Source organism: Triturus cristatus, chromosome 1_2 (assembly GCF_964204655.1).
Source record: "Triturus cristatus chromosome 1_2, aTriCri1.1, whole genome shotgun sequence".
Classification (NCBI taxonomy): domain Eukaryota; kingdom Metazoa; phylum Chordata; class Amphibia; order Caudata; family Salamandridae; genus Triturus; species Triturus cristatus.
Genome location: NC_140580.1, coordinates 650,360,894 through 650,385,003, shown reverse-complemented (window position 1 = coordinate 650,385,003; position 24,110 = coordinate 650,360,894). Strand labels below are relative to the sequence as shown.

General features: G+C 44.5%; 1 protein-coding gene across 3 annotated transcripts in view; it reads right to left on the bottom strand.

Moving 5' to 3' along the window:
• PRXL2A (peroxiredoxin like 2A) overlaps positions 1-24,110 on the bottom strand; it is a 228,329-nt gene that overhangs the window by 4,757 nt on the left and 199,462 nt on the right. For all 3 annotated transcript variants that reach the window (XM_085608105.1, XM_085608113.1, XM_085608116.1), the window contains 2 exons: positions 22,059-22,199; positions 19,598-19,762 (listed from right to left, as the gene is read on the bottom strand). In XM_085608105.1, the coding sequence (XP_085464231.1) occupies positions 19,598-19,762; positions 22,059-22,199 (306 nt within the window). The remainder of the gene's footprint in view (positions 1-19,597; positions 19,763-22,058; positions 22,200-24,110) is intronic.

Below are 24,110 nucleotides of genomic sequence, written 5' to 3'. Positions count from 1 at the left end.
TGTGGAAGTGGTCTGATTGAATATAGAGGTTTAGCTGTCTGAGGTCTGGTATGGGTCTGAGAGATCCATCCTTTTTTGGAATCAAAAAGTATAGGGAGTATACTCCTGTCCCTTGATGATATAATGGGACTGGTTCTAGTGCATGTTTTTGTAACTGAGAGAGAACCTCTTGTTTTAAGAGGGTGAGATGTTCTGGTGACATTGCACGTTCTCATGGAACAATAGTTGGGGGGAGTGCAGGTAAGCTCCAGGCAATAACCATACTGGATAATTTGCATTACCCACTTGTCTGAGGTGATTGAATACCAGACAGGTAGGAACTGTGAGAGACGTTTCCCCACAGTTTTGGGATGATCGGGGGTAGTGGAGGGAAGTCACTGTTTATTAGCAGGGGAAGAGCAGGTGGAGTTACCTCTGCCTCTTCCTTTATTAGTATTCCTTCTGTAGCTTCCTCGAAAATATCCTCTGGAGGAGGTAGATTGTTTGTTATTTTTATAAGAGGAGGAGGGATTCTCTGATGACACTGTTTGAGCCACCCCTGAAAAAGGAGTGGCGAAAGGAACCTCTATTAGAAGGCAATTGCAAGGTTCCCATGGACTTAGCAGTGTCGGTGTCTTTCCTAATTTTTTCTAGTGAAGTATCGACTGTTGGTCCGAAAAGATGCTGCTTATCAAAGGGATGATTAAGTATGGAGGATTGGACCACCTGTTTGAATCCAGAGATTCGAAGTCAAGCATGCCTGCACAGCAGTATGCTAGTGTTGATGGCATGGGAGGCTGTGTCTGCTGCATCTAGTGCACCTTTTATGGAAGAGTTGGTGATAAGTTTACCTTCCTGAATGAGGTCGTTAGTTTTTGTCTTATACTCATCAGGCAAGTGTTGCATGAGTTTTTCCAACTCATCCTAGTGAGCCCTATCGTAGCGTGGTAACAGGGCCTGAGCTTTGGCAATACGCCAATAGTTAGCAGCCTGCGAAGCGACTCATTTGCCTGAGGCATCGATGAGTTTAGACTCCTTATCAGGAGGAGGGGCGTCGCCTGTAGTTTGAGAGTTAGCTCTCTTACGGGCGTTAGATATAACAAGAGAGTCTATGGGCCACTGGCCTTTTATATACACAGGGTCTGTAAGAGCGAGATTGTATTTTTAATCCACTCTAGGTGCGAGTATTCTGGCTCTAACCGGGTCTTTGAATATTTCGTCTGTGTGTTTTAACAGGCCCTTGAGCATTGGCAAAGTATTAGTAGATCTTTGTGAGTGCGTAAATGTCTCCACAAGGAAATCCTCTTCTAGGGTCTGTATGGAGCTCCACCCTGTGGTATTGAGCAGCTCTGTTGATAAGCTGCGCAAAGCCGATGTTGTCATTCAGGTGGGGAGGGTCTGGAGGGATACAGGTCAGGGTCATTATTTTGATCTGGATCCTTACTATAATCTTCCCAGGGATCAGTGTCCTGTGGTATGTGTCCTGGTCGTCTGGCATATTTTGATCTTCATCTCCATCCTCATAATCTTCATCCTGTGGGTCAGATAAAAGTGGAGGTGGTGGTGAATTTGATGGTGTAATCAGTAGATTGGGATTAAGAGGAGGAGAGGGAGGTATGTAAGGGGGAGAAGGGTTAGTACCCATGTCCTTTTTCTTCAGAAGTATAGCAGAATCCTCTGAGAGATCCAGTTTCCGTGTTTTAGGAAGAGTGGCCCGAGGGTGTCCAGTTTCAGGGTCAATACTAAGTCTCTTTCGTTTTGGATGCAAACCTGTGTCTTCAGATGGAGGCTCCTTGGAAGGAGTATCTTTTCCTTTATGAGTGGATTTTGGCTTGGAATATTTGGGCTGAGAGTCATTGTGCACCGAATGTTTCGAATCCGAGTGTTTAGTTTTAGGCTGTTTAGGGTCTGAAGGTTTCTGAGTGGCATGTCTCGGCTCGGAACTTTTTGGCACGGAGGGTGTCGGGTCCGAACTTTTAGATGTGAAGGATTTTGGTTTGGAAACTTCGGTTCCGGAACTTTTGCTTTGGAAGATTTTGGATCGGAGGCCTTCGGTGTGAAAGGTGTCTAGGGTGCTGACGCTGTAGGGAGTGGCACATGTTTTGTCCTAAGTTTCGGTGCCAAAGGTGTTGGTTCGGCACTGGAATGGGGCCGGCTCGAGCTGGAAGGCTTGTCTTTATGTTTCATAGCTGGGCTGGAGGGCGGGGCATCTGAAACGTTTTCTCAGTGTCGACCCGAGTGCGGGGTTGATACCGAAGCCTTAGAATTTGATTGCGTGGGCACATGGGGAGTTGTACGCATGGTACGTTGCCCGGAGTAACGTTCAGGTCTTCCTCCATGTCGGAGTCGGCTTTGGACACGTTCTTCATCCTCGGCTTCTGTGGCTGGACGGTGTTCTAAATCTTCGCCGAAGATGTCCGGTACGAAGCCGCTGCCGCACTGCATCTCGTGGCATCGAGCCCGACCATCACGAATGGTCTTTTTCGATCGGAATGATCGACACGCTTCACAGTCCTTCTCGTTGTAGTCCGGGGATAAACAGAAGTTGCAGACCTCATGCAAGTCTGTGCGTGGAAACTTAGCACGATACCCGGGACATAGCTTGAATGGAGTCCGTTCCATCGATTGCTGGCATGGTCGGCACAGGTAGGCCCGACAGCCCGCCTCCAAGTTCCCGATCAAAGGTTTTCACAATTAACACGATGCGCGTCGAATGGGAAATCGCAATCAATAGACAATACCGTCAAGGGTAGAGGATTGCATGTCGAAGGGGTTCGAAAACGATACCGGAGCGCAGCAATACACATCTGAACCCGTTGGCGGAAAAAAACAATCTGGGGATGGAGTCGATGCCCATGCGCACTATCATCGAAAGGAGGAGTCACCTACCTCGTGACTGGAAAGACTTCTTCGAAGAAAAACAAAGTGCAAACATCCGGACCCAACACCAGATTGCGATCTATGCTAAAGAATATGATCTACAGCTCATGTGCCTCGAACATCTTTTTTACTTTAGGGATCGACCATAGGTGGAATCATCATGGTCAACTCCTCCCCTTTCCCTGGGAGGGTCACAAGCAAAACGCGAGGAACGCTAAGCTGCACTATTGTTACAGATGATAAACCCATTTCTTTTGCAGTATTATTCCTCTATGGAGAAGAGTATGAAGAATGAGTAGTGAATAGATGCTTTAATATGGTCTGACCTAGTTGAGCTTGTTTTTGTGACTTTATATCCACATATCAATGTTTTATAAAGCGGCGGTTTGAAGACTAACAAGCATTTGCAATGCATTCATTATCGCCTTTGGGACCTTATATGTATTTAGCTATGCAGCACATTAGCCTGGGTGCTGAAACATCTACTGTTCTTTAACATGAAGGGAAAGTAAGCAACAAACTGCAGGACACGCCAGGTATGGAAACACATGGAGAGAAATATTGCCTTTCAGCAGGTAATGGTATAGTCAAAAGTTCTATTTTTAATATAAATTCAGGGCCTTCGGTAGTCATATCACTGAAAATAAAAGATTTGAAAAACCTATTATGGTCTAAGGGTGCTTGTGGAAGACAATTTCTATGGACTGGAATCTAGAGAATGCCAAAGTGATTCTGGTATTTTACTGACCTCTGCTGGTCGTTTTCTATCATGAAAGTTAAATAGAGGCAGCTGCCAGAAAAATAAAAAAAGAAAGTCCCACAGCAGAAAGCAATTCTGGTATATAACTGACCTCTACTGGTCCTTTTTTTTATCAAGACCGTTACATAGAGGCAGTAGAACAAGCAGAAAGCAATTCTGGTATTTTACTGACATCTATTGGTAGTTTTCCCATCATGACAGTTAAATAGAGGCAGTTGAACGAAAAAAAGTCCCTAAGCGGAAGCAGACAAGTCCGAGGGCTGATCTCCAGTGCCCACAAAGTACATACACATATAAGTATATACTAAAGTATATACAAGAGGTCTCAAATCCTCGACCTAAAAGTGGTGTTTAATGAAACATTGCTCATGAACACCAGTGTGGCCAATTTTTGTCAAGATGAAGGAACTTGCTCACTAAATATTAATAATATAGTTGGATGGTTTGCACAATCCACCTTGCTACAGTACCTTCTGCTACTGGTGAACCTAAACACTGTGGAGCATGTGCTACAATAAATTGCTCTGACTTGAGAATATCTTTTGGTTCTTGCAAGTAACACTTTATTGTTCTTCTTACATCTAATGTGTGTAGAGACTTTTCTCTTTATTTGGAAGGGTTTTGGAAAAAGTCTGATAGCTGAATTATATTTGATTAATATGAAACTGCGAAACTACTTTAAGCATGAAACTTGGATTCATTCTCATTCCAGTCTTCTTTGTATATCATTAAATAGGTTTTCTTAGACTTTATGGGAGAAATTCTAACCGCAGATTCCTCACCTTGTGATTTTCCCTAGGCGCCAGACTGGATCCAGAAACGTTTCATAGCAACTCCCTCACATGTCGTACGACTCTGCATCAGTTCTGTCTCGCCCTATCTGTGACATAGGGGCATTATTGCTGCGCCACCACTGCACACTGACATACGTTTTTTCGCATCTCGGTCAGTGTCGTCGAACACAGAGCCCATAGAAATTCGAATATGCTGGTGCATGGATCTCTAGATTGGCATCTTGTTAATGGACAGTAAAAGTCCATTCCACCAAAAAATGGAGCTGTGTGGGTTGGTGAGGAGTCTGTGGTTAGACAGACTCTCTACTAGAAAAGGTATAGATACCAAGGCAGTGTCTCTCCAGGTAGTGAGGCAGTTGATTGGCTCAAACCAGAAATCCTGCAGGACAGATCAGGTAAAGTTACCATCCCACTGGACCTGGCTGTCCAGGCAGTAGTGCTTTGCAAAGGTGTGGAGGGACTCCCACATGGCAGCTTGCCAGATATCCATCACTAGCACTCACGTTGCATCAACACACTAAAAGACCCTCTGCTCTGGTGGAATAAGCTTGCAAGCCTTCTAGGGCTGCTTTTTGGCTTGCCCATAGCAGATCTTAATGCATACAAAACATCTATGAGGAGATGGTTCTCTTCTGTGACACCTTCTCCTTTTTTGCTTCAAAGAAGCTCACAAAGAGTTGATAGCATTCAATCAATGGTCTTTGGTCCAATCGATGTAAAAACTGAGGACCCCCTTAGATGTCGAACCAGTTCCTCCTCCTTAGAGTGGTAAGTTGGAGCATAAAAAGCCGGCAAGGAGATTAATTGCAATGCGTGGAATGGCTTGACTGCCTTTGGCAGGAATTCTGCTTTTGTCCGGAGGACCAGCTTGTCCAGAAAGAAGGAAATGCATTACTGCTGGATGGAAAATGCTGGAGTTCACTCACTTGCTGGCTCGAAGTAATGTCAATGAGGAATACATTAGAGAGAAGCTGTGTATGGGCTCAAGAGAAGTGCACATCTGGTATGTGGCAACAAATTAAGGTCAGACTGCATCACAAAAGGTGTTTGAAAAGGGACAGGTGATCAAGCAACGGTAGAAAGGCCGAAAGATAACCCTCAACTGCAAGGCCTTACTGGGCTTGAGAGAGACAAAACAATAAAATGTCAGACAACTGTGACTGTAACTGCTCAATATTACGGGAGGGACACCAGACCACAAACCTCCCAGTGTCCAGAGTATGCAGTTTTGGTGGTGGGACTCCTGGCTGCTAGGAGGACACTAACCATTTCTGGAGGAAGATCGAAAGCAGTTGCTGCTTAATCACCATGCATGAAGGAGTAGATTGCACACACTTGGGTGGTGAACCCAGGCCTACTGCTGCGACAGGAGGTCCTCCTTAAGGGGTAGCCAAATCGGAGGACATTTGTACAAAAGTTCTGGGTACCACACTCTCCTCACCAGGTCCAGAACCACTAGGATGATTTGTGCCTGGTCTTTTCTGATCTTTTTCAAAACTCTGGGATGGAGAAGGAGTAGGGGCTGAAAGGTGTACAGGAGTTCCAAGAGCCAGTCTCGGGGAAAGGAGTATCCAAGGGAGAACAGATTTGGGCACTCCAATGCGCAAAAGCTTTAACTCTGCATGTTCTCTGTGGTATTGAATAGGCTGAGGCAGGGTTCTCCCCACGGGTGGATGATGCCCTGTGCCACCTCAGAGTGTAACTGCCATTTGTGATTCATCAGACAATGTCAACTGACATTTAAAATCCTTCCAAGTGCTGGGCAGTCAGAAAGATACCCTAAAAGTTCAGCCACCTTCAAAGACGTAGAGACTCCTGGCACAAGACCCGTGACCCCACGCCACTCTATATGGTGTAGTACCACATGGCAGTCATGGTGTTTGTCAGAACCTGTACCCGTTCCGCCTTGATGGTCGGGAGAAACACCTTCAGTTCCAAATGACTCGCCTTTATCTACCAACAAGTTGATGTGGAGACGGGTATCCATCTTAGACCAGCGTCCCCTGATCTACCCCTCTCCCATATGACCTCCCAAACCCAGAAACGATGCATTCATTACAACCATTAGTTCTGGGTGGAGTAGAGGCAGCGGTCTGTTGCCGATCCAATTGCGGTCACAGCCACCACTGCAGCTCTTTTGCAATCTCCTCTGACACCTGGATGGAATCCGTAAGCACCCTTGGTGCTGAGCCCACTGAGACTTCAGATCCCCCTGAAGCGCCCACATGTGCCACCTAGCGTGGTCCACTAGCAGGATGCAGGAGGCCAAGAAGCCTCAGAGGCGTTCTCACTGGGACCAAGGTCAAAGGTTAAAACCTCTGGATCATAGCTCAAATGTGCTGGACTCTTTCAGGTTGAATGAAGCTCGGAAGAGCACTGTATTCAGGATGACTCTGATGAAGTGGCGCTATTGTGAACAAGCAAGGTGTGACTTTGGTAAGTTGATAACAAAGCCCAACAATCTCAACAGGCCTGCCTTTGTCTGGAGGTGTTCTACGACTGTTAGAGGCTAGCCTGCCTTGAACATCAATCAGTCCATTGAGTTATGAGACAACTGGTATGCCCAACAACCGCAGATGAATTGCGAACATATCTTTGTCAACACCTGACGTGCACTGGGTAAGGCTGAAAGGGAGAGTGCTCTTGGCCTACATGAAACCACAGGTAACATCTGTGAGACTGCAGAATGAGGATATGGACATAGGTATCCTGCAAATCCATCCCCACCGTCCAGAATCCTGGATTAAAGGCGAACAGAACTTGAGCCAGGTTGAGCATTTTGAAATTGTCCTTCGTGAAGAAGTAGTTCAGGGGCAAAGATCCCGGGTGGGACAAAGCTCTATCACTCTTCAGCACCAGGAAACAACAAAGGCAACGACAGAACATGCTGCTTCTGAGTCCGCAAGGACTATTGCCTCTCCCTCTGGCGTCAACAAAAGATGCTTATGGCTGAGGTGTGGAAAGAGGTACTGTAGAAGGAATTGGCATAAAGCCAGAATTGGCCCCGCAACAGGGTAGAGTGGTACACTTGGCACAGAGGGCAGACTAATCCGTGGTGACCACAATGGAAGCTACCTCGGGTTCTTGGGGCCTGCAGGTGTGCCAGAGCGATCCTAGGGATACCGAAAATATGGTCCAAACTCTGTCTGAATTTGTTTTCAGTTCAGGCGTGATCCAGGACCTGGGAAATCGTTATAAATACAGAGGCCGTTTGGAACCTATTCTAGCGACTGAGATGCAACCTTGAGATACTGAGACCTCAAGCGACTGAGTAGTGGTAGCGGTGAAACAAATGGGAGCCGTGTCTGGGCCTCCTATATTTTTTTACTAGCCTTTGATTTACCTGAATGAGCCGGGCTTGGATGATGATCAGCACCGGGAGCAGTGGGGTGTCTGTGCTCTAGTCTCCAACCGGGAACAGGCCTTCTTGGACTTCCGACGATGCACTGCAATGTAGAGTTTAGCTATGTGGGCACGGATGGCCTTTGGGTCAATCTTGGCACACTTATCGTAGAACACAGAGTTGTGTTTGGAGCCCAGAGACGGGGAATCCGTCACCAACATCTGTTTGTGGCAATCTTTACACTGTTTGAATCCTGTGCTCTTAGGACCTCGCACCCAGGATAAATTGTAACAGAAAATTGTCAATTTCCGTCAAGTTTGATAAACTCAAGGGAGCGTGCTCTGGGTCAGTCAGAAGGCACATATAGAAAGGAACCAACGTCAGTGAGTGGATGTGGCACAGATATGGTGGCCCCCGACGTCACACCTGGGGTGGAACAAAACCAACCGATGTGCAAGGGACTTGCTATGACAAATTTCTTTATCCAGTATGACGCTTAGGAAAATTCACAGGGTGCAGAATCTGTGGTTATAAGTCTCTATTAGAAATTTGTTTATGCATAGCTTGAAAAGGCAGTTTGGTGAAACCTTCTAGAACTAGGTTTAAATTCCACTTTGGTGCTGGCACCCCATGTGGTGGATAATATTTTTAGCTCCTACCTAAAATCGTGTAAATATTGGTGAAGTGAAGCGGTGTTTTTGGCTCATCACCTCATTGTTTGCAACTTTAGCTGGCAAATACATGTTTAATGAAGCACAACCTAGTCTGCACATACATAAATAAATTAGATATTGTAATATGACTGTTTATTATTAACTTTAAAATTATTTCTTGAGCACCAGTTAATAAATGTTGCCCATTTCGCTTCATAATGCTTTCTAGTTGAAGGCTTTTTTGTCCCCCTTTTAACACTCATACATATTTTGGGTACTTATAAGTGAAGAAATTTTAACAACCAAGGAGCCACTCTGCTAGCGTCAAATAATTTGGATGTGCGTGTCAATATATGAGCATGTCTTTGGAAAGTGACCCTTTTAGCTCTTTTTCCTTGAACAGTTTCAATAAGTGAACTAGATTTTGGTTTGACCACTGTGGGACGATTAGAATAATTTAATGTAACACGTTTAAAAAGTGTTCAGGATGATTGTATAAGCTTAACTGGGGAAACGTGTATGCAAAGATATTGTACAAAGTAATCAATATTGTGTTTCCGAAAGATGGCGAGTGCTGATGTCTGGTTTCAAAGTCTTGCTTTTACTGTATGTTTTTGTTGATAGAGATCTGTGCCTGGTACCTCCCACATTAGAAATGTGTATGACTCAGGGCTATTTTAGCTTCCATTACTGAGATTAGCCTTTTTCATTAGCTTAGCGGCCGGCTTATGTATGCATGCTTTCTTCTCATGGAACATGATGGGCTTCTAGCATAATGTGTTTTTTTTATTGCTCAGTGCCAGATCTTTCGAACTAGTTCTAATAACAGGTTGGAGAGATTAGACACGTTTTGTAACCCTAACTCAAACTTCTGAAGGTTATACAGCAATGCAGGAAATGTTTGTAATACTTATAACGTGAAAGCATAAGGAACATGTAAGCATCTGTTCACAGCTTACAGAACTGAGGGTTAACATGCTCTGGATACTTCTGCCATCTAGTGTTGGGCTTCGACATTGTAAATAGTGACAAGGTTTGCCGAGACTCCTCCCTTAGAAGAATGGCAACAAACTCCATTGTTGGGTTGTTTTCTCAACATCAGGTGAGTGTAAGTATAGAACAGGTGATAACAAGAAAGTTGTAACCATGCAATATTTTTTGAAGATGAAATATATACCTAATATTAGAGAGATGTGCAAACAAGACATTGACCCGGGTTGAAGGGTGGGCACATGTGAATCTACAGCACTACAAGCTATGAACAGATGCTCACAGGGTAAGTAACTTATTCTGTTCATAGCATGTGTGGCTGTAGATACACATGCTCTGCATAGACTATGAAGCACTACTTCCCTAAGCTGTGGTTGGTCAGTGGATGATATAGCTGCCTGAAACAGAGTTCATAATACTGTTTGACCAAATCTAGCCTGCTAACGAGTGAGAATCAAGGTGTGGCATTGAAGAAGGAAAAATGTAAATGTGATGGAGTATCTGGGTCATGTTATTTCTAAGGACTGCCGAGTCCTAAACCAGGTTTAATTAATTCCATATTTGGAGTTGCACCTCCCTCCGACAAGGCAGGGGTCAAATCTTTTTTGGGAGTGTGAGAGTTTTGTTCATGTTTAATTCCTAATGTTGCTTCCAATGTAAGGCCCATAGGCGATCTACAAAATGTGTGTGGTGTAAAAAGTGTGATCTGGCGTTTCAACAGATTAAGACTTTATTGAGTCAAAGTGAAGCTCTCAGACATTTTAACCCGAGGTTTTCTTGTTGCATAACTGTTGAAGCCAGCCAAGTTGGGCTTGGGGCTACGCTTACACAGATTGGATGGAAACAAGGAATTCACTATAGCTTTTGCTTCTAAGGCTCTTAGGGAAGCGGAATTGCAATATTCTGTGATTAAGAGAGAATTGTTGGCATGTTCCTGGGCAATTGAGAAGTTTCGCACCTACGTGTGGGGAAGACACTTTAAGTTGCAGACCATAAGCCTTCAGTAAACGTTCTGAGTGGTGGTGGTAGCAAGTGTTGCTCTCCACATATTTTAAGGTTGTTTTGATGCAGTACTATTTTGTTGTTGCCCATATTCCTGGGGGAAGAACAGAAGAGCAGATTTTCCTTTCCATTTTCCTTGTAAATGTGAAGAGGATAGTGATGCAGACGTGAAACTGTCCGATTTGTTGGATGAAGATTTTGAGGACTGTCTAGTAACTTCACTTGAAATTCCGGAGTTGAAGATCTGCTTTAACCCCTTGTGTGCTCATGACGAGCCCAGCTCGTCATGAGGCACAGTGGAGCTGTGCTCATGATGAGCTGGGCTCGTCATAACGGTCTCGCCACTCCCACGCGTAATTGATTCCCCGCCTGTGCGGGAGAATCAATTAGAAGGCGGAGTTGTGACGAGCCCAGCTCGTCATGAGCACAGCTCCACTGTGCCACGAACTGGGTGTTCTCTCTACAACCAAGTTTTAAACATTTGTGGAAACCCTCACCTCTGAAAGTAAGGGAATAGGACTTGAGAGTGGAGTTCCAAGTCTTTGACTTGTTGGTACATCCTGCTGAGTCGCAAAGTCATTGTCTGCTCCGGAATGCATTCAGGTAAAAGCTCTATGTAATGGTGAATCACCCAAAACCAAAACTTCCGCACCAGTGATGACAGCTGTGGTGAGTGCCACCCCGTTTCTCACGTAATACATGGTGGTCATGTTGTTGGTCTTCATTAATACTACATTACCTTGAATGTTCCTTGAAAAAAGATTTGAGAGCCAACTAGATAGCAAGGTGCTCAAGGTAGTTAATGTGAAACTCTTGTTGTGGGGGTGACCATATTAACTGTCAGGTCGAGGAGATGCGCCCCTGCCAGAGAGAGAGAGAGGTCTGTGATTGTCATTTCTGAAAGGGAGCCCATAAAAGGCCTCCCTTGCAGCAGATGGACACTGCTCCATCACTGCAGAGTGATGAGTACTCGTCTTCACCAACACTGGATCCTGTAGATGCCCTTCTGTCTGTGACTAGTGTGTCTGGAGACACTGCTGTAGCGGAAGCATTTGTAATCTGGAATGAGGAACTATCCCTATGCATGATGCCATCATCCCAAGAAGACGCATGACTATTGTCATTGTGAGATGAGTATATGGCTGAAAAAGAGGCTGTAGCTGTTGGAAGGCTGCCACTCTTTGTGGATTGGGGTAAGCTTTGCCGGTGACGGCATTTAGAATTGACCCAAAGAAAGGTTGGAGTTGTAGAGGCTGGAGATGGGATTTGGTGTCATGTATGATGAATCCCAATTTTAGAAGGCGGGGGGATGTGTGCTTCAGTGTGTGGCAAGCATTGCAGTCCGCCCGCTTGCAATTGATCAGCCAATTGTCTAAGCAGAGAAAGGCATATACGTCTACCCTCCTGAGATGGGCCACAACTATGGCTAAACATTTTGTGAATACCACTGGAGCTGTAGTGTCCCTGAAGGCTAGTACCTTGAACTGGTAGAGTTGTTCACTTACTACGTAGCGAAGGTAGCACCGATGAGCTGGATGTATGGGTATATAGAGGAATGCATCCTTCCGATCAAGGTTGATCACCTTGCTGTACAAGTGGAATAACATCCTTAAGAGAGGTCATATGGAAATGTTAAGACAAGAAATACCTGTTGGTCTTAGTGAGCAGTCCAGTAAAGGCAAAACACCCCTTGCTTTGGTATCTGGCCTGTAGCCCCCTTGCAAAAGAGCACTTGAATCTCTCCATAAAAAATATGGAGATGTTTCTTGCTCAGGATGTGTGAGCTGGATGGAATGTTTGGTGGGGTTGAAACAAGTTCTAAATAACAGTAGTGTTGTATTATGATTAGAACAAGTGGTCCAACATGACCACTTCCCAATGAGAAAGAAGCCACTGAAGCCTTCCTATGGGGAAGGGGGAGATGCAAGGCAAGTCAGCGTTTTGCGGAGGAGACTCCTTTATTGAAAGTAACTTTGCCTTTACCTTGGGTGGTATTGTCCCTGTATTAGTCCAGTGAGTACCGCTTGTCTGCTTGCTGCTGGCAAGACTGCAGGTGTTGGTATAACTGGGAGTGTACTGAGGAAGTATTGCTGCAGCTCTGTACTGATGCTTCTGAAAGGAGTCCCAGGTTGATGGTGTTTGGAGGCCAGCCATGCTCTTGGCAATCTTTGAATCCGTATTTAATTTTTTCTAACATGTGGTCCACTTGTGGATCAAAGTTGTTTCCCAGCAAATGGGAGACCAACCACGTATTGCTGTAATACTGGCTTGAAAAAGGAGACAGAGAGCCAGGAGTGTCTGCATAAATTGACCAAGTTGTTAACTTCTCGGGCTTTGTATATTCGGCATCCAAAGCGCACCTTATTGTGGTACTGGAAATGATTAGGCGTTCCTGTTTTTAGTTTCTATTTGTTGTGAATTCTGGAGAAGTTTTTTCACTGTGTTCCAATGCTATCAAAAACTGTAAAAATCTGTGGTTAACAGAGTTTACTCTTTTGTTTGCTCCCTAACCCCCGCCCCCCTTCCCAAAAAAACCACACAGGGATGGTCTTTTTCCAAAGCTTATAAAGAGTTTGGATTTAGTTTTCTTAGTATCCTAATTTATTCCTACTATTACTTTTTCCTTCCTTCTTTCCTGCACCCAATTCTCTCATCTGAACCTTTTCTTTTATTTGCTCTCCCAAGTAATGTTTCATTATTTCCTACACCTTCCTGCATGTATAATTTTTCAGTCCTACACTAAGTCCAGGATGCACATGGATGAGGATATCTTTGCACCCATTAAGATTTGAATTCAGCAGATAAAAGGTTAAAGGTGACAATTCAACACTACTTTCTGCTGCGCTATTCTTCAGATAAAAGACAGACTAAGTGAATGAAGATTTTTTATTTGAGACATAGGATATATATATATTGTGGGGTGCTCCGTCATTGCTAACTAGTGTGACACTGCTCTGTTCTTTGTCTCAAGATGGAAAACACAAGGAGATGATGGACGGAGCACTGAAACTTTTCAGACACTTACCCCCAGTCACAGATGAGTTGAATCCATCATCGTTCTTTAGTTCACTTCACCACCCCAGTTCAGACCCAGATATATGCAAATCAGTCTTGACCCTGTCCCTCATCGGAACAGTCCAGCCCAAACTAACAAGCCATTTTTTCCCTGGACCGGAAACAAGTATCCTGGGACCGGTTTCGGAGTAACACCCCTCATCAGCCAGGCTAGTTTGAATCTAGTGGCAAAGTGCGCAAGGGACCCACGCCCTGCCAACTTAGGGCAAACAAAGCAAACACAAGGAGATGATGGACGGAGCGCTGAAACTTTTCAGACATTCACCCCCAGTCACAGATCTCCTCCCGTGATCGCTACGCCACCAGTTTCAAGCTATCCTGGCTGATGAGAGGTGATGCCCCGAAACCAGTCCCAGGATGCTTATTTTCCGGTCCAGGGAGGACCTGGCCTTGCAGTTCGGGCTGGACTGTTCCCATGGGACACAAGGTCAAGGCTGATTTGCATATGGCTGGGTCCAAACTGGAATGGCGTGGCAAGCAAAATACCGATGTATTAAACCCAGGTGTTTGACAATGTTAAAAATTCTGTCCATCATCTTTTTGTGTTGGTTTGTCTCAAGATACCAAGAAATGTATTAATGAATGTCATAATACTGTCTGTTCTCGGCACAATTGTGCTCTACCTGGTCATAGGGAAGATATTCACTAAAAAATATATATATACAGACTGTTAGCTATACAGTCTTCGGTGACAGCAAACTCTGCTGCTGTGAATAAATGAATAAAGTTTACTTTATTACTATTACTAGGCCATACCTATGAGATTTTGTGTTCATCTTAAAGCCAGCACATGTGCAGCTAAGAACAGATTGTTATCCAGCATGTGAGCCTTAGTTTTTTTAAAGCAGCATAGGGACTGTGCTCCTTCAAGGCATGTGCAAGAGTTGCCCAAGAAATGTTACCTTTGTGTTCAATTCAGCAATCACTGTTTTAGTGTATTTTCTGTCTTGGGGAAAAAACAAGCACAGCTCAATATAATTAAATTAAATACATCACTGTAATTGGTACTAGTGATTTAGGCAAGCGATCGGCCTTCTTTCAGTCTCAAAGGTTTCAGGCTTCATTTTGACGTGGTAGCAATAGCAATGAGAATTGAAGTTGATGATCCTGTATCTGTATCATGAACTAATTCGATATGAAGGCTCAGAATGGATCCCTCCACCTATATTTGCTCAAATAGTGCTGTCTGCAGCACATACTTAGACACTTCAGAGAGGTGGCTGTCTCTTCATGTTTCAAAGCTGCACAGTCTACAAATTATACACTAACTTGTAGACTTTGAGTTAATATATATATACTGTAGTAAGCTCAGTTTCAGCACAACTGGCATATGGTGCTATTCTGTTCTTTGTTGCTGAATATGTTCCGAAAATGGTCCTCCTATATAAGGGAATGCAGCTTCTATAGAAACGTTTTTCAGACTATTACCATGTAAATTTCAGAATAGAAGTGGTAGGTACAGCACCTTATGTGAGGACATTCATTCCAGAGGCATTGGTTTCACAGTGATCTTAGTTGCCACAATCTTGATAACTGAGCTTTAAGAAAGCAAAGCTCTGTTGCACTCTCAGTGAAGGAGGGTGACATCATGGTGGTGCCTCTTCCCCAGCACTGATACCCTGCTCTTAGTTCAGCTGTCAGTATGCTGGCTATTACACAGCGATGTTCAGTGAACAGTGAGCTGAATCCATAGGCGATGAACCATGCTCCCAACAAAAAAGTGGAATAGGTCCAGGGAGTCCTGGGACTTTGCTGATGGCCAATAGCATACTGATTGGCTTACCATGGCCCAAATGGGTCATAGCGGGAACATCTATCGCAGAAAAGGGCTTAGAGACTGCACTAAACCAGTAAAAATGCAGCAAAATCTGGTGTTTTCTAGTTTCAACTGAAAACCAAATATTATCTTTAGTAGTGTTTTATTGGTTAAAATCGGTGTTAGTTGAAAACAGAAAACCAGAGAAAAGATTTTAACCCAGGACACAAACTCCTAACCCATCTTTCTGTACTGTTCCCGAATATATGTTGTAAGAGGCAATCCACCACCTCCCATTGTGCCCCATCATACCTAGAGCAAAGGCCCACAGAGTTGGTAATCCGTAAATGAGTGCCAGCCCCTATACCACCACTCTTTTTCCTGCAGCATCAATCCCATGATTCTCCTTATCCAGTGGAGGATCACCCCCTGTTGATTGAGAAGAGGTCTATTTATAGGCAGTGTACACCACAAGGGAGTCTGGAAAGACATGATCTTTTATGTAAATGAGATCTGAGGCAGAAGCTATGTACTTCTTTGCCACTCTAGAGGTAACCACCAGTGTCCTGAATGGATCTTTAGGAATCGTTCTGTTTATTAAGCCTGTCTAATGTGGTACACACCTGTTCACCTACAACCAGTGGCAGCAGCGGAATGAAATATATAATCCAATGAACTCAGCTGATTGCCTACAGCCCTGGGGCCAGCAGCATAAGTCAGGCACAAAATCACCTAAAACTGAAGAAATAAAACAACCCGTGACCACCCCGCAACCAACCCTGCTCCTCCGTACAATGCATTTCTAGACTATATTTCGTAGGATGCTAAATATTTTTTTTCGTAAAGGTAGGGGATATCCATTCAAGCATCAACAGTATTTAGGCAATATCAGGAGACTTATGAGGAATCAGGCGGAGTAGCCGCCGGTAAGAGGAACATGTCAATTCTCTAAATTCAGAGGAAATAATTAGAAGGAGTAATCTGTCGGAGTAGGAGGTAGTTTTGGGGTCCAACACTAAGGAGAGTTTCTCCATCCCTAGATAAACCACAATTTGTGTAACCATGAGGTGTGGTCGAGTATTCTGTCAGTTCCCTATAGGGACAACATCACTTGGGGAGCAGCTTCCAAGGCTAGGACCATTTGTCTACCCCGGTTGAAACGTAGGGGATAGGTCAGAGGGTTTGGGAGTCCTAAGACAGTGGTATGCTTGAAACCTAGGGATGGAGGTGTGAAAAGCGGTGTCGATGTCGGAGAAGATTTGGCCCCAGTATGTGGTTAGTTTTGGACAGTGCCATAGGAGATGCAGTAGAGTCCTGTATTTTCGCACTCTCACCAGCAATCCACGGAGTGCCCTGAATTCCATTTGTGGATTCACACCAGCATCAGGTACCAACCAATAGGAGACAATTCTATATTGGCCATATTATGTGCTGTGAGGTGAGCTCTATATAACATATCTTCCCATTCTTTAGTGGTAAGGGCCTCCTCAATCTCTGCCTCCCAGCAAATATGTCCGTTGGTGTTTGCGGGTGAAGCTTCCCTGGCTAGCAAGGTGTACAGTTCTGATATAAGATTTTAGTCATCAGTTTTAAGAAGCAGCCATTTCTAAAATGGGGTCATAGGATGGCCCGCTCCTGCCCTCTATCCTGGGGAGGCCACCCAGTGCCGGAGCTGCAAATATTGAATATACTCATCCGCCAACAAAGAATAGTCAGCTTTTAATTGGTCAAAGGGAATGAGTCCATTCTGGTCAAAGAGAGATCCTATTCTCTTGCAGCCCTTCCTGACACCGTCGAAACATCCCCAGTGTCTGCCCCGGAGGGAAATCAGGGCTGGCTAAGATCAGTGTCATAGAAGAAGGGAATATAGTAAGGCCAGATTGAACAGCCACAGTTTCCCACGCTTTAAGCGTTGAGCTGATCACTGGTGAGGAGTAAAAGCCCCAGGCTCTATGTTTACACGGTAACCAGACGTCTTCCCAAATGCTGGAGCCCGGAGCAGCTTGATCCATAAAGGACCAATGCTTTTCCGAAAGTGGGTGGTTCCAACAAATATTGATCAATTCAAAATGGCACAAGACCATGCATCCACTTGGACTTGTTCTTTGTCATTAAATAAGTGACATGTTGAGAGCAAACTGCTCACATTACCGTGCTCAATCACGCCATAACAACCACCTCACTCATAAAATTTAAACCTGAAGCATATTATCACCAGATTATATATGGAAATCAATAAATAATTGGGAGCAGGAGTGTATTGAAGGCCTTTTTGAGAGAGGAGCTGCTTGATGCACCTTGAAGGTAGTGCTGTGACCACACACAGGCAGTCTCCTTGAATAGTAAACACTGACTCCTACATTTCAAACTAATACCGCACATCTACTACACACCAGCTCATCTGCACATTTTTGGTCTGTAGCTGAGGAAGGTGCATGGACCCTAGGAAAGATTTTTCACACTTGGCATGGCATTGTTTCAGAATAGCAACCTATCGGCATGCCACATTTGCCAAACTTAATACAGAGACCGATTGCACACTAACACCATCCCCATTAATTGCATTACTGGATTATGCTAAAGACGTCACAGCCATGCTCAAATTTATTTTTACAAACAAAGCATTTTTGAGGGCGAAATGCGAGGTGGTCATGTGCTGTGAGAAGTGCCTGTTGCACTTTGACGAACTATAGCTTAAGATATGATCTTTCTGTAATGAAAAAACGAAACTTACTTGACACTTCTCCTGACTAATATGGACTCCATAAAGACAAGTTTCCAAGCAAGGAAAAATTAATTAGAAAAGATACACTAGCAGTTATGAACAAGACTAGTTAGGCATGATGCAAAAAAACTGCAAAGCATTAAGGTGGATTATGTAGCATGTAGAATACTGCGAAACTGATGCCTCAAACACGAGCTAGAAAAGTTATCCTGGAATATAATGAATAAATGGCCATTGTGAGGAATACCAGTAAGCATGTCACTTGAAAAGAGACGTGTATTCCATATATGGCAAGCTCCTGGTGAATAGCTTGTAATTAGATTGTGGACTGACGAAATGCAATTGTCAAACCGTTACTTATTATGTATAACATGAAATTAAAAAGAACAAACTTTGGTACAAATGCTGAGACAAGAATATGCACACAAAAAAAAGTTAGGTAGCCAGAACACTACAAAGCTCAAGGACTACAAAAGGGAAGCTTGTTTAAAAGGCGTAAGCCTCTGTTTACCATATGTTCTATATAAAGAACCCAGTTGTTTATTTGGTTCAGCTGCGCTATATAAATCGGAAAAACCATGTAACTGCCCACTTTGGCAGTGCAGCATGTTTAGCTTAGGCTGGTTATGGGCACTGGGGCACCATACAACATTGGAAGAAAGCCAAAGATTGTAGACGACACACTGGACAGATGTCAATCGACCACTGCTGCAAAAATGGGTACGGTCCGCTCCAAGATGGAGTCTTTACAAGAAGCAGTGCCTTTCTGGGAGGAAGGGTAGAAAGCTGCAAACTTATCTCCTCCCAATGCGTGTCAATTTATTTACAGATGTTTGCTAACAGAGGAAGGATAAAGCTTCTGGTAGTCAACGGTTCTTGAGGATAGGGCTGTTGCCGTTGACCATTTGTGGGAACCATCGACTTCCACTGTCTGCAGTGCAAACTGAATGCAAATAAAACACAGATGGCTTGAACTCGATACCGGTGCAGTGTGTCCAACGATGTGCACAGAAAGCCTTCAGCCTCGACAAAGGAAAGCTTGGTCAGATAGAACACTTTCCGGTACAAGTTTCAGACTCAGATTCAGGGACCACCTGGAATTAAGTTTGGGAATATAGTGGTCTCGAAGTTAGACCACAGGTAACACGCTGGTTCAACATTCGGTTATTAAAATGGACCTGCATCTCTTGCTTGCTCTGGTGGAGTGATGAAAGGACAGATCACTAGGCCATGGACGCTGTACGAAAGGCACTTTACCTTCTTACTTCTTGTTTCCTTACAACGAAACACTGTCTCCCCAAGGAAGTTCAAACTTGAAAGTAAGCTACCCACTGGCACAAATACTTCAATGCTGTGGGCATGGGAACTATTCAGTGGGTCTTTACTTCTCACAGGGGATAAGGCCAAGGCAACCCAACACATACAGAAATACACAACATTGATGTCTTATGCGGAGAAAACCTGCCATGTTACATTCCCCAAAGAAAACTTCTCAATAATGTAGAGGAAGGGGTTTTCTGGACATCGGTGTACCTTAATATAGAACCATTTACTATAGCAAACTGTTAGATGCTGCAGAACATATTTTACTATAAGATTTCCATTTTAATTTGGGAAGGGGGGAAATTATTAACCAGTACCTGCTTTTCGCTGCCAATGACAAAGACTCCACCAAGGATAAAGCCTTCTCCATCCAAATTGCCTGTGAATCCATTCTTCCATGCCCGGTGGAAGTTTTTCAACACACTCAGGCGAACAAAGCCTGAAAAGGCCATTTTGCGCATGAAAGGGCCATAGAAACATCTCTAGAGGGGGACAAAAGAATTTTGCATTGGATGAAAAAGAAAATGATGTTGCCGATACAACATTTGTTTGTTATATTTTTGCATTAGCATTATAATTCATGCACCGTGCATCAGAATAGTAGAGGAAGAGACCACTGTCTGTTGGAATCAAATCTATTTTGCAATGCTTTATTTAACTTTATAATTAGGGCTCGTGTCTTATGGCATTTGTATTTACCCATGTTTATTGTCTGCTCTTCTTATCCACTTTGATTTATATTTTTTTGTACTGTATGAAAAAATGAAGTCTCAAAGAGTATCTTCAAAATGTATTTAACCGATAAATGTGAACTCATACTTGGATGCTTGTGGGGCTTTCCCACTATAAGAACCCGAATATAACAATACAAAACTACACTAATATGAACAAACACACTCTACAAACACACCAGCCCATCTGCAGCTCTTTCTTGAAAGCTCATCTTTCTATTTAATTCACCACGCTGTCAATCTGGGTAGGAAGCGTCCTGCATGGAGACAGTTGAACACAATACTTCAGTATGTATGGTTGTGTAAAAACTTACAATGGGAAGCTAAGTCATGTGACAGGTAGCCAGGCACACAGCATGAAATGGCTTTATGGTTGAACCTCCCTGGCTGCTGCATCACTGGATTTAACTACAGCCGATGTAGTAAAGGGGATGTACTGGGGGCAAGCAATATACACATGCACAGTAAGCACTTTAAAGACGAAATTGTTTGGGGATTTTAAGACTGAGCACTCCACTCTCTCTTATCTCCACTCTGCTCTCACAACCCGTTAGGGGCCAAATAATTATATTTGGAGTCTCAGAATTCACCTGCGGGTATCTGCCATTTTTTTTGGGGGGGGGGGGGGGGGGGGGGGGGGGGCTCCCTGGCATCACAGTTTACCGGCAGCCTCTAAAGCACCCCATGCTACTGTCATACTGCAACAGAAGCGATATGGTGTATGTCCCCATGTGGCCTGTAGCATATCATACAGGAAAAGAAAACAATTAAAGTAGACGGTAACAATCACAATTACTTTTGAAAATTATCTTATGGAAAATCGCTGCTAATGGGGTGTAGAACTCACGCCAGAAAAGCTTCACAAATTTGCATTCTGAATGAAAGGTAAAAGACGTGAAGCAGTGGCTTTAGGCCAGTGTTCTGGTTTGGATTAGGTTAAAACAAACCATAAACTCTAGGAAGGATGGATGCCATGGCGGCCTACAACAAATTCCACTACCTTCATCCGTCAACTTGATTTGCAAGCAAACAGGACCTCGACGAGATGGGCACTTAAAATTCTGCACAACTTCACAAGTGATCACAATTAATGCAAAGTGATGTATTCAGGGGGAAGAAGAATATACAGGTTCTACATGACCACCACTTCCAACCGAACAGGCACAGGTTTATTTCGGCAAGTCTGTGCATGCATCCTATGGTTGACAGAATTATCATCCACACCTGACAATTCTAAAGAATCCTCTTGAGCACAGTAGATTTTATACTCGGAGGTTGGTAAAGAATGCCATTTTTAGAGACGAAAAATTATGCATATTCCAAATAGCGAGATTCACTGTATGCTCACGAGCTACATACTATGTAGTTCCAGGCTTACTGTAAGATTTGATCCAGTGGCCATTTTGTGCTTCCATACTCAGGTAGAAGCAATGCGTGCTTCTTCGTATCATACAGAATAACATAAATCTTCTCTCTGAAAAGGTACTCGAGACTCCAACTGAGACATGGTCTCTTCTGATCCTTTTTGTGACTCACTTGTTATGCTGGTTACAGTGACTGGAAAATCTATTTATTATAAGCTGGATGTGGAAGATTTTGCTTTCATTAGTGCAGAAATTTGCAGGAGCATTGAGGCTCATGGTTTGGCCTGGGGGGAGTCCAACCTAACATTGGCGAGCATGAGCGAGGAAAAAAACTCTTTCGGTACTCTGCACTATGCGGAGCGAGGAGCAGGAAAAGCTCTGCAAACTCCGTGAGCGGAGCAGAATTTCACACCCAGGCCTACTCATGGTGAGGGGGAACCACAGCTTTGTTGACACACTGACATGGTGACTACTACCAACAATGAAGAAGAACTTGTGAACTGGGGTCTTCTGAAGCTACCAAATGCTCTCAAACCCTGTGCCAAACGTTTGCTAAGCCTTGACCCATCAGAAAAAGGTATCGTAGCATCTATACGTGGGACGGCATCTATGGGTGGGACGCAGAGGCTAACTGTTACAAAAGCACACACACAGAAAAATAAGAGTGTGAGAGAGGAACACACTTTTTCATCGAGGTAGACTTCCCCCTTGAAATACTTCTTGAAGTCCGTTACTTCGGTCCCAATATTCTCCTTCACAACAGCATAGAGAGGGACGCCCAGCCGGTCCAGCTGGGGCTTGACAGAGGACAGCTCAGAGGCCTCCTGCAAAAAAAAACAAAAAAACATTCTTTATTCATCCTATTTAAAAGTACCTTAAACATGAGGGGATTTTTAGAAAGGCTGAAGCGACCATTTGTTAGAAAGCAGAGTTTAATCTGCGCCAGTGCCCGCAGGTGGTGAGCAGCGGCTCTAATTTTTATGAACCAAGGCTTATTTTTCACATTTGACCCAAAGCAACAGAGAGCAAGTCAGCACAAGGAGAAAGGAGGACAAAAACACACATGGTAAAACAGTGACAAAAGGAAACGAGCATTGGCATAGCTAATAGGTCTCCACCTTGGGCCCTTGTAATTGTTTAGCCAGAGCTACTGGCTTTGGCCATGTCTCTATAAGCTATGTTGTAGAGCAGTGTGGCTGCTGTGCATTATGTTGAAAAGTTAAAATAAAAAAGTGTTACAAGCATTTTAGTTACCTTTTATATAACCAAGAAGACATTATGCACAACTGAACGATCTTATTTAAAAACAGAATGAACCAAAAAGTGCCATCTAGTGTCTTTGTACTTGCAATGCTGGCAACTTCTTCGTGCCTTTTCTAATGCTTGTTTTTTATGGTTTTTGTTTGTTATGGGGGCATAAACAACAGGAGGGTGGAGGATGGGAAATAGTACCTGAATATCAACACGAGCAGTGGACAGACACTAGGGGAGAATCAACAGATGCCACGGTGCTGAGGTGATGCAGAGTGATACTGACGTGATGCTGAGTTATGCTGAGGTGGTGCTGAGTGATGCTTTGGTGCTGCTGAGGTGGTATTGTGCTAGTGCTTCCGTGGTTCTGACTGATGCAGAGTTGGTGCTGCACTGGTGCTAAGGTGGTGCTGCACTAATGCTGAAGTGGTGCTTCGTTGCTGCTGAGGTGGTGCTGCGCTGGTGCTGCATTAATGCTGTGGTGGGGCTGCACCTGTGCACTGATGCAGAGGTGGTGCTGTTGTGGTATTGAGAGATGCTGTTGGTACTGTGATGGTGCTGAATGATGCTGTGGTGGTTCTGAGTCATGCGGAGGTGGTGGTGCCGTGCTGGTGCTCAGGTGGTGCTGAGTTGGTACTGTGCTGAAATTATGCTGCGCTGATGCGGAGGTGGTGCTGATGCTGAAGTGGTGCTGCATTGGTGCTACGTTGCTGCTGAGGTAGGGCTAAGCTGGTGGTGGTGCACAGATGCAGAGGTGGTACTGTGGTGAGGTTGAGGTGGGTGCTGCATTGGTGCTGTGCTGGTGCTGAACTAGTGGTGGTGCACTGATGAAGAGGTGGTGCTGTGCTGATGTTGAGATGGTGCTGTGCTGATGCTGTTGTGCTGATGCAAAGGTGGTGCTGGGCTGATGGTGGTGCACTGATGAGGTGGTGCTCTGCTAATGTTGATGTGGTGCTCAAGGGATGCTGAGTGTGGTGGTGCTGAGCGATGCTGCGGTGGTGGTGCTGTGCTGGTACTCGGGTGGTGCTGTGCTGGTACTCGGGTGGTGCTGAGTGATGCTGACTTGGTTTTGTGCTGAGGTGATGTGTTGATGATGCGGAGGTGGTGCTGCGCTGATGCTGAAGTGGCGCTGCATTGGCACTGAATTGATGATAAGATGGGGTTGTGCTGGTGCTGAGGTGGGGCTATGCTGGTGGTAGTGCACTGATGTGGAGATAATACTGTGCTGAAGCTGAGATAGCGCTGTGCTGATGTCGAAGTGGTGCTGAGTAGGTGGTGCACTGATGAGGAGGTGGTATTGTGTTGCAGTTGTGGTGCAATGGTGGTGCTGTGCTGACGCTGAGGTGGGGCTGCAGTTATGCGGAGGTGGTGCTGCGGTGATGCTGTGCTGGTGCTGCACTGTGCTGAGTGATACGGAGTTGGAGTTGAGGTGGAGGAATGCTAGTGCGGAGGTGTATTCTGAGTGATGCTCTGGTGGTGCTGAA